Source organism: Mandrillus leucophaeus, unplaced genomic scaffold (genome assembly GCF_000951045.1).
Source record: "Mandrillus leucophaeus isolate KB7577 unplaced genomic scaffold, Mleu.le_1.0 Scaffold125, whole genome shotgun sequence".
NCBI lineage: Eukaryota > Metazoa > Chordata > Mammalia > Primates > Cercopithecidae > Mandrillus > Mandrillus leucophaeus.
The window spans coordinates 840,929-852,297 of NW_012100876.1; the positions used below are offsets into that span (position 1 = coordinate 840,929).

The 11,369-nt window shown below is 45.2% G+C and overlaps 1 protein-coding gene across 1 annotated transcript in view; it reads right to left on the reverse strand.

Annotated features, from left to right (window-relative positions):
- The window catches only part of ADGRG5 (adhesion G protein-coupled receptor G5), a 37,851-nt gene that overhangs the window by 14,074 nt on the left and 12,408 nt on the right, over nucleotides 1-11,369 (reverse strand). The window contains exons 2-5 of the mRNA XM_011971834.1: nucleotides 2,832-2,933; nucleotides 2,530-2,605; nucleotides 1,715-1,871; nucleotides 965-1,111 (exon numbers count right to left, since the gene is read on the reverse strand). Coding sequence (XP_011827224.1) covers nucleotides 965-1,111; nucleotides 1,715-1,871; nucleotides 2,530-2,605; nucleotides 2,832-2,895 — 444 coding nt within the window. The 5' untranslated portion in view covers nucleotides 2,896-2,933. The remainder of the gene's footprint in view (nucleotides 1-964; nucleotides 1,112-1,714; nucleotides 1,872-2,529; nucleotides 2,606-2,831; nucleotides 2,934-11,369) is intronic.

The window sequence follows — 11,369 nt, forward strand, 5'->3', positions numbered from 1 at the left end:
CAGCCTCCCAGCCTCCCAGCCTTCCCAGCCTCCCAGCCTTCCCAGCCTCCCAGCCTTCTCAGCCTCCCAGCCTCCCAGCCTTTACACGTGCTGTTCCTGCCCGGTGGAAAGCTGTCCTCTCACCACCCCCTGCTTCACGTCCCATTCGTTTAATGCATTCCAGCCCCACACCCTCCACCTCACCACTATCCTCACACACTTTCAAAGCCAAGGTTGAAAGGCGCCTTCCCCAGAAGCTCCCCTGGACTGCCCACTGGGAAGAGCCCTGACCCCACCCTGACTCATCCATCGCTCTGGATCTTTATGGCTATTATCGACCTTGTGCTGACATTAAATATCTAAGGTCCGGCCGGGCACAGTGGCTCACGCCTATAATCCTAGCATTTTGGGAGGCTGAGGCAGGCAGATCACTTGAGGCCAGGAGTTCAGGATCAGCCTCGCCAACATGGTTAAACCCGGTCTCTACTAAAAATACAAAATTAGCTGGGCATGGTGATGCACGCCTGTAATCCCAGGGAGGCTGAGGCAGGGGAATCGCTTGAACCTAGGAGGCGGAGGTTGCAGTGAGCCGAGATCATGCCACTGCACTCCAGCCTGGGCAACAGAGCGAGACTCTGACAAAAAAAAAAAAAAACCTCTAAGGTCTTAGTCTAAGCATGAAGACAGAGAGTTCTCTGAGTGCAGGGAACAAGTGTCTTCTTGTCTGTCTCCTGCCTAGCGACAGGCACATAGTAGGTTTCTTAGGTCTTATTTGCAGATTGTAATTGTGCCTTCCTACCATTCTGCTAAAGCTGGCAGGGAAACTGAGGCCCAGAGAGGGACAATGGCTGGCTTGCATTGCACAGCCGACTGGTTGGTCTCACTCAGTGCTGGTCACCCAGAGGCCAGGCAGTGACATGGGCACCTGCAGTCGATCCCAAGAAGGGGCCGGCACCCACCCTCCTTGGCCCGCCATCACACTGACCTTGAAAAAGTGAGCATTGGAGAAGTAGATACAGATGAGCCGCAGCTCCCCGGGCCGGGTCTTGCAGGCGTCCTGGGTCAGCTCGGCGGGGAACTGCATGGCATGCTGACCCCAGGCATACTGACCCCGGGCATGTTGACTCCGGGCCTGCAGAGGGTCACAGATAAGCTGAGTCTGGCAACCAGGACCTGTAGACCTGACCCCAACACCTTCACTGCCTCCCACTCCCCATGAAACCTTCCTTGGGGTTTCCACCCACAGAACCTTCTCCCCCCAGGCTGCATCTCCTCCCAAACTTCCCAAGATCCCAGGCCTTCCCTCCATGCTGTTCCTGAGTTTGGGGTGTTTACCTGACCCACTGGGCCCCTGAAGATGGAGCTACCTCAGCACTCAGCCTCAGCTCAGCCCCCGCCAGGGATCCAGCCAAACATCCCAGGGTCCTAAAAGGAGCCAGGGTTCCTGGCCTCTCTCACAGCTGCCTCCCCCGGGGGTAGCCTCCAGCCAAAGCAAGAAGACGACTCCGCCCTGGAGGGGCCATAAAGCACCACCCTTTCCACAATTCACACAGCGAGTATCAGCCCCATTTTACAGAGGAGGTAACTCACTGCCAGTTAGGGCAGAGCCTGGACTGCGGGGTGTGGGGAGGAAGATGGTGGAGCCTAAAGAAAGTCCAGACCTTAAACCCCTGGAGGACTTCTAGGGCAGGGGCAGCTGGCCACGCCCCCACCACCACCACCTGCAGCCTCTGACCTGGGGCACCCGCTTCAGAGTGGCACTGCTCAGTGAGAGGCCAGAGAAGTTGCAGCTCAGCTTGAAGGCCAGAGACTGGATGGTGGGTGTCTGCAAGGTCAGGTTGTAGCCCGGGAAGCTGGTGTTCAATAGCATCTGCTCCAGCTGGTGAACTTGACTGCAGCCCGGAGAGACGGCCAGGGAGGCCAGAGCCCAGAGTGGGGTAAGGGTGAGAGGGAGCTCTAGACAGCCTGGGAGGGCAGGGCCTCCCCACCCACACCCCTGCCACTCCCACCTCCAGACCACTGCATACACAGTGTCCTTGGCACACTGTTACCTCCCTACCCCATCTATCCCCTCCTCTCGATTAACTCCTGTTCAGGTCCCAGTTTGTTGTCACCTTCTCCAGGAAGCCTTCCCTGACTGCTCCCTCACAGCTTCCCAGTAGCCGCTCTTATCCCTGACCAGTCTTCAGCATTGTCTGCTCACCCAGAGCTGCTCAGTCTTTGGGTCACAGACCCTGGAGAACCCAGCCAGAATTTTAGAGTCCCTTCCCAGGAAAATGCATGGAGACCCACAATTCTACACTTAGTTTCATGATATCCATGATTAAGGGCCCCCATTCCTCAATGATAAACTTCATGAGGGCAGTGACACGCCCACCCTGCATCCGCAGAGCCTAGTGTCAGGCATGCAGTAGGCACTCAATAAAAGTGCTGAAAAAATGCACAGTTAAGAGTCTATACAAGACCAACTCTGACCCACTGATTCAAGGTGCAGGCTTGGGGTGGGAGACACAGCTGGCTCTAAACAGGAGAAGGCCACGTCCAACTCACCGAAGGTAAAAAAACGGGCTCCGGGCTCTGGACACTTGCATATTCTCCATGTAGCTGAGGAGTTCTTTCCATGTCTCTGTGGGGACACACCTCCCCCTCAGCTTGTGTTTCAGCTACCCTCTGGCCCCACAACCTCTGGGCTTTCCATCCCAGCCTGAGAGTCTAGTTCACAAGCAGCTCCTGCTGCCCCCAGGAAGCTTAAGTGGCCCCTTTCAATCTCCCAGGGTTTGATGCCTGCCCCCTTGGCATCATAGTCCCAGGACTGGGCTAGGGCTGCCCCCAGTTCAGCAGAGCTCCCTTACCTGCTGTTGCATTCTGCAAAGTCAGAAGGCACAGGCACAGGAAAAGAGTACCACAGTGATCCATGCCCTGTGCTGAGTCTCCTCCAAGAACTGGCTCTGGCCCTGGAAAAGGTACATGCCATCATCATGATGATAAAAGAACGGCCTCTAACTTCTAGGTGTCTGGCATGTCCCAATAGTAGGACATGCAGCATCTTATTTGACCCTCACCACTCTTGCATTTCACAGATGAGGAAGCTGAGGATGAAGGGCAAAGGGTCTTGCTTTACTTAAACCTGCCTAAAGCCAGGTCTCTAAGACTCCAGAATCCTTGACCACCAAGTAATGGCTGCCATTAGCAGCTCTGCCTGATACACTCCCCCTCCCAAAAAGCAGTCTATCTGGGGGCTTCCCCAGGACACCAGCTTCTACCCAGACGGAAGGTGTTTGGGAGAAAGCAACATGTAAACTCCATCCAGCCCTGCTATTAACTCATCATGTGGCTTTGGGTAGGATCTGTCTCTCTCTCTGCCCTCATTTTCCTCCATTTTAAAATGAATTAATAAACTTCTGCTTCAATAGAGCAAATTTATGTGTGCCCCTGAAAGCCCCATTAACATGAGAGGGAATGAATAAAATAGGCATAAAGCCACAGAACAATGGGAAAGAAAATAGGCATGAAAAACAGTACAATGGGGAAGAAAAGAGGCACAAAGCCTCTCAGGAAGCTGCTGGAGGATGTGCTCCAACAAAACAAGAGAGTAAATCATGAAAGAAGACACAGGGTACAGGAAACCCTATACCCTACCATGGGAGAGGTAAAGCTACTCCCTAGAAAACAGGCACAAAGAGAGAGCAATGGGAAAGAAAACAACTGCAGACATGGGAGATGTCAGCTAAATTTTGGAGGCTACAAGTAGGTGGCACCTGGTAAGACATTTAGCAGACTGAAAAAAGTTGAACCCAAGTGCCTGCAGTGGGGAGAGGTGTGGTGTTGGCAGGAGACAAGAAGCCTCACAAACTTGGAAGCACTTGAGAACTGGAGGCATCAGAAACTTCTGAACTGGGGATGAAGGAAGAGGCTAAAAACAGGGATTGTTGGTCAGACACGGTGGCTCACGCCTGTAATCCCAGCACTTTGGGAGGCCGAGGCGGGTGGATCATGAGATCAGGAGATCGAGACCATCCTGGCTAACATGGTGAAACCCCATCCCTACTAAAAATACAAAAAATTAGCCAGGTGTGGTGGCAGGCACCTGTAGTCCCAGCTACTCAGGAGGCTGAGGCAGGAGAATGGCATGACCCAGGAGGCAGAGCTTGCAGTGAGCGGAGATGGTGCCACTGCACTCCAGCCTGGGCAACAGAGTGAGACTGTGTCTCAGAAAAAAAAAAACAAACAGGCATTGTTGTCCAGGCATGGCAGCTCACGCCTGTGATCTAAAACACTTTGGGAGGCCAAGGCAGGAGGATCGCTTGAGACCAGGAGTTCCAGACCAGCCAGGGCAACATGGCAAAACCCTGACTCTACAAAAAAATATAAAAATTAGCCGGGTATGGTGGCCTGCGCTTGTGTCCCCAGCTACTCAAGTGGGTGAGGTGGAAGAATCACCTGAGCCCAGGAGATGGAGGCTGCAGTGAGTCAAAATCATACCACTGCACTCCAGCCTGGGCAACAGAATGAGACCTTGTCTCAAAAAAAAAAAAAATAAAAATAAAAATAAGATTCGTTGGTTGTGAGTCTTTAATGTCCAACTCAGTCCCCAGATCTCCCCTGCCACCTCGAGTTTTCAGGAGTTTCCTCACCATCCTACCATCCCAATCCTGCTCCACACAAAGTTTACTCTCTGGAGAGAGGATGCACCATAATCAGAGCAGAAGGGGGAATTAAACAATATTCCCTCCCCATGTCCTCCCCTACTCAGATTCCGGAAGACTGCAGCAGCCAGGGTTATGCCCCGAGGCAGGAGAAAAGTCTCTGAAGAGCTAACCATTCCCAGAATAGTATCCTATAGCTGCTTCCATTTTTGTGTTCCTCAATGTCATGGCCAAGACCTAACTTACAGTGAAATTTCACCAGTCACCAAGCTCTGCCAACAGTGAAATTTCACCAGTCACCAAGCTCTGCCAAGCAATTAGGTTTTTAGTGCTCCTCTCTTGAATGGTCAACCAAGGATTACTGAAAATTTCAAAACACACACACTTTCTTGAGAAGCTGCTGGAGGATGTGCTCCAACAAAATGAGAGAGTAAATCATGAAAGAAGACACAGGGTACAGGAAATCCTGTGTCCTACCATGGGAGAGGTAAAGCTACTCCCCAGAAAATGTGTGAAGAACAGCAGGACTAGGGCATTTCCCACCCGGAGGGAGCAGGAGAAAAGAATGCCCTGGGAGGGAGTTCTTCAAGAAAAAATTAAGGAAGAGGAAAAGGAGAGTAGATAGACGACCGAATAGGTTTGAACATCTAGAAAAACTGTTTTTGAGATGTCTTACAGAAAGTTTGTAAATGCAAAAATAAAAAGAAGCAATTAATTTCAAGAAAACCAAGTTGTACAAGAAAATGAAATGCTGCTACATGACTTGATATGGAATGTAATGCATATAGTCATAATAGAAACGTTAAACAGGAGATTTTTTTAATTGTGTAAAAACCGTATTAAGATGATTTTGATTTCCATCTAGAAAGTAGACAGTCAGATGGGAGCATTGTTCCCATCATAACAATGGAAAAGCTAAATAATGTACCAAATCTTTTTATTTTTATTTTTATTTTTATTTTTTTAGCCTACTGGAGAGCTGAAGTCACAGGCCACCAAGCAAACTGGTTTCTGGAGGTAAACAGAACGCATTATCTTTGATGGATGAAACACATGATCTGTTTCATGTTTGACAGAGCATGGAGGAATAGGTAGTTGCCGCAAAAGTAGATAAGAAGAAAATGACTAACACCTTAATGAAATCTTAATGGCTGAGCATTAGCTAGAGTGGCAGTTTACTGGGGGCCCCAGAAACAAGCATAACCTGTACCCCCAGACAGTTTCTTCCTACAGTCCTCCACTGGACACTCATGAGAATGATGTGGAGTGGGACAGGGCCCGAGGGAAGCCCCATGGTAACACAGCCATGCAAGACATGCCAAGGGTTGAGGGTAGAGCAGGAGTACCTCGAGAAGCCCATCTGTGCTCTGGTCTCTGCATGAGTGCAAGGTGGTAATTGGCTGCTGCCAAGAGATAAACACCTACACCCTGGCTTTGCTTTGATTTAAGATGCCCATCCCACAGGTCCCTGACCTGCTATAAAGCAAATGTTGACTGCCTCTGCTGGAGGAGTAGAAGACCCTCCCACCACAATGCTACAGTGACACTAAGCAAAAGCCATCAGGGCCGGGTGCCTTGGCTCATGCCAGTAATCCCAATACTTTGGGTGGCCGAGGTAGGCGAATTGCTTGAGCCTAGGGGTTTGAGACTAGCCTGGGCAACATGGCAAAACTCTGTCTCTAAAAAAAAAAAAAAAAGCCAGATGTGATGGCGCATGCTTGTAGTCCCAGCTACTCAGGAGGCTGGTGTGAGGGTCACCTGAGCCTGGGAAGTTGGAGGCTGCAGTGAGCCATGATAGCACTGCTGTACTCCATCCTGGGCAACAGAGTGAGAAAAGAAAACCAAAGAAAAAGCCACTGGACACTGGCAAGGAAGAGGCAACCCATTAGTGTCCAGGATTTTGCACTGATATAAAACAGAGGGCTGCTGCTACTACTGGGAAAAGAGCAGGAATCTCACTCCCACTCAAGATACCCCAACCAGTAAGGCAGAGTTTAGTTCCCACGGGGGTGAAGGGGAGGAAGTCAGCCTGCATTCTAGTACCTGAACTGAACAAGAGGCTGAGGTTGTCAAAAACTGGAGGAGAAACAGGAACACTAAGAAAGCCCCACTCCTGGGGCTCAGGCTCAAGACTGTCTAAGGCTGAAGCTAGAGCAGGATAATCAAGAATTCACTGCCTCCACCACAAGCCTTGTACCAAGCAACAAGTAACTGCAGTCCACCGCTGGAGAAGGGACTAGAACACGAAGAGAGATTTCCTCTGTGTTGCATGGGTGCAATGCTGAGCGCAGAGTGGGGACACTGGGGGACTCAAGTCCTCATTGAACACAATGTAGGGACAGTCCACCACTGGAGAAATTTGGAGCCTGTAGTATACCGAAGGTAACTATAGCAACAACAAAACCTAAATCCAGCTGGGCACCGTGGCTCATGCCTGTAATCCCAGCACTTCGGGAGGCCGAGGCAGGAGGATCATTTCAGCCCAAGAGTTCAAGATCAGCCTGGGCAACATAGTGAGCATCTATCTCTAAATAAACAGATAAATAAATAAAACTTAAACGTAAATCAACTACAGATTAGATTGACTTGAGGTCTATACCAAAGCTATGACATAAGAAATATTACAATTTCTTTCTAGGCATAAATATCATTTACTTTACTACTGTTCCATTACACACAATGCCTGATAGTTAGTCAAAGATTTTAAGAGACACAGAAGCAGATCTTAGAGATGGCCAAAATGTTGGAACCATCAGATAGAGACAAGATAGCTCTGACAAATATGTTAAAGGGTGCAGTGGAAAAGGTAGACTTCTAAGAACAGATGGGAAATTTCAGCAGAACAATGGAAATTATTAAGACTAGTCAAGTAGAAATGTTAGAAACAAACAGTATCAGTAATGAAGAATTCTTTCAATGAGTTTATTAGCAAAGTGGACACAGTAAAGAATCCTTGAACTTGATGATAGTGTAATATAAATTATCCAAATTGAAATATAAAGAGTAAGAAGAGTGAAAATACAAATTAACAGATTACCCAAGAACTGTGCAAATGGTCTGTATATATGTAATTGGAATCCTAGCTAAAGGAGAGAGAACAGAGAAGAATAAATAGAAACAGAAAGAATAGACAATTAAAATTTTTTAAATGGCCAATTTTTTTCCCGAAACTAATAAAAGACAACAAACCACAGATCCAAGAAGCTCTGCAAAACCCCATGGAACAAATGCAAAGAAAAACACATCTAGATACATCCTAGTCAAACTGCTGCAGAACCAAAGATAAAATCTTGAAGTCAGCCAGAAAAAAAGAGCCATTGTACACAGAAAATGAAAGATACAAACAACAAGAGACTTCTTATCAGAAACTATCAAAACCAGAAGATAATGCAGCCATATCTTTCCATAAAAATCTGTCATTCTAAAACTCCATGCCCAAGGAAAATATCTTTCAAAAACAAAGACAAGGTTGGGTGCAGTGGCTCACACCTGTAATCCCAGCACTTTGAGAGGCTGAAGTGGGTGTATTGCTTGAGTCCAGGGGTTCAAAACCAGCCTGGCCAACATGGCGAAAACCCGTCTCTACAAAATATACAAAACTTAGTCAGGCATGGTGGCATGCACCTGTAGTCCCAGCTATTCAAGAGGCTAAGGCTGGAGGATCACTTGAGTCCAGGAGGTCAAGATTGCAGTGAGCCATGATCATGCCACTGCATTCCAGCCTGGGTGACAGAGAAAGACCCTGTATCAAAAAAAAATGAAGACAAAATAAGAACTTCTTCAGATGAGCAAGGAGTTAGAGAATTCATTGCCAGCAGATTGGCACTAAAATAAATATTGAAGAAAATTCTTAGGGCAGAAGAAAAATTATGCCAGTTGGAAATTTGGACTTAAACAAAGAAATGAAGAGTATTGTAATTGGCAAAAATGTGTCAAATATAAAATAAATTTCCTTGATTTTAATGTCTGTTTAATGTAAAAACAGTAACAATGCATTGTGGGGATCATAGCGTATTTAGAAGTAGAAGTATACCACAAAAATAGCACAACAGGCAGGAGAGCAGAAATGGAAGTATTTGGTTGTGAGGTTCTTAAACTATATTTTAAGTATTGTAATGTTATTTGAAAGTAAATTGTGGAAAGTTAAATATGTGTATTTAAATCCTACAGTGCCATTACAAAAAAGGAAAAATTATAAGATATAGCTAGTAAGGCAATAGTAGAGATAAAAGAATATTATGAAAACTGCTCAATCCAAAACAAGACAGGACAAGAAGGAAAAAAAAACAAAGAACAGATGGAATAAAGAGAAAACAAATAGCAAGATGGTAGATATAAACCCAATCATATAAATAATTACATTAAGTATAGTCTAAATGCTCCAATTAAAAGGCAGAAATTGTCAGACTGGATTATAAAAGCAAAACCTAACTATATACTGTCTTCAAGAAACACGTATCAAATATAAAGACACCAATAAATTACATGTAAAATGATGGGAAAAGATATACCAATCATAAGTGTATTAGTCCAGCCTCACGCTGCTATAAAGAGCCGTCAGAGACTGGGTAACTTATAAAGAAAAGAGGTTTAATTGACTCACAGTTCCACAGGCATGGCTGGGGAGACTTTAGGAAACTTAACAATCATGGCAGAAGGTGAGGGGGAAGAAAGCACGTCTTCACATGGCAGCAGGGGAGACAGAGAGAGAAGGGGGAAGTGCCACACACTTTTAAACCATCAGATCTTGTGAGAACTCACTCACTATCAGGAGAACAGCAAGGGCGAAATCTGTCCCCATGATCCAATCACCTCCCACTAGGTCCCTCTCCAACACTGAAAAATTACAGTTCAACATGAGATTTGCATGGGGACCCAGAGCCAAACCATATCAATAAGTAAGATGGAATAGCTATATTAATATCTGAAAAAGTAAACTTCAGGATAAGGAATTTTACCAGGGATAAAGATTATACAATGCTAAAGACTAATTCATCAAGAAAATGTAACAATCTTTAATGTATATGCACCTAATAACAGAGCTTTGAAAAATAAAGCAAAAATTGATCACGCTAAAGGGAGAAATTGACAAAGCAACACTTATAGTTGCAAAATACAATATTTCTCTCTGAGTAATTGACAAAAGTAGACAAAAATTGACATAGAAGATGTATCAGTCCATTCTCAGGCTGCTATGAACAAATACCCAAGACTGGGTATATAATCACGGAGGAAGGGCACCTCTTCAAAGGGTGGCAGGAGACAGAATAGTTAGCAAGGGAAAAACCAGATGCTTATAAAACCATCAGATCTCGTGAGAACTCACTATCACGAGAGCAGCATGGGAGAAACTGCCCCTATGATCCAATCACTTCCCATCAGGTCCCTCCTGTGACACATAGAGATGACAGGAACTACAATTCAAGATGAGATTTGGATGGGGACACAGCCAAACCATATCAGAAGACATGAATGACACTATTAACTATCTTCTTTATATAGAACACTCTCCTAATTACATCAAAATACATCTTATCTTCAATTACAACAGGAAACAGTCACAAAGATAGACCATATTCTGGGCCATAAAATAAATCTCAATAAATGTAAAAGGATTAAAAGCACACAAAGTAAGTTCAGTAACCACCAGGAACTTAAACTAGAATTCAAAAACATAAAGATGTCTCAAAAAATCCTCCAAATATTTGGAAATTAAATAATACACTATTAACCCATGAGCCACAGACAAAATCACAAGGGAAATTATAAAATATATTCAACTGAATAAAAATGAAAACAACATAATATTTGTGGGATGCAGCTAAAGCAGAGCTTAGAGAAAAATTTATATACTAAATTTATGTACTAAATGCTTACATTAGGAAAGATGAAGGATTTCAAGACAGTGATGTAAGCTTCCACCTTAATAAATATAAAAAGAAGAGCAAACTAAGCACAAAATAAGCAGAAGGAAAAATAATAAAGATAAAATTATAAATCAATAAAATAGAAAATGCAGAAGGAGTAGAGAAAAATCAGTGAAACCAAAAGCTGATTATTTGAAAAGCTCAATAATATTGATAAGTCTCTAGCCAGAATGACAAAAGGGAAAAAAAGACAAGGTACAATGACCAGTTATCAGCAATAAAAGAGGGGCTATCACTACAGAACCTGCAGGTATCAAAATTAGGAGAATATTATTAATAATTTATGGCAATAAATTACATAACTTAGGTGAAATTTTAAAAATTCCTTGAAATACACAAACTACCAAAGCATACTCAAGAAAAAATAGAAAATAGGAATAGTCCTTCACTGATTAAAGGAATTAGATTTGTAATTTAAAAACCTTCCCACAAAGAAACACTAGGCCCAGATGGCCACACTGGTTAATTCTTCCAAACATTTAAAAAAGTTATAATATCAAGTCTATAGAAACTCTTACAAAAAAATAGAAGACAAAGCCGGGCACGGTGGCTCACACCTGTAATCCCAGCACTTTGGGAGGCCGAGGTGAGTGGATCACGAGGTCAGGAGATCGAGACCATCCTGGCTAACATGGTGAAACCCCGTCTCTACTAAAAATACAAAATATTAGCCAGGCGTGGTGGCGGGCGCCTGTAGTCCTAGCTGTTCGGGAGGCTGAGGCAGGAGAATGGTGTGAACATGGGAGGCAGAGCTTGCAGTGAGCCGAGATCGTGCCACTGCACTCCAACCTGGGTGACAGAGCAAGACTCCATCTCA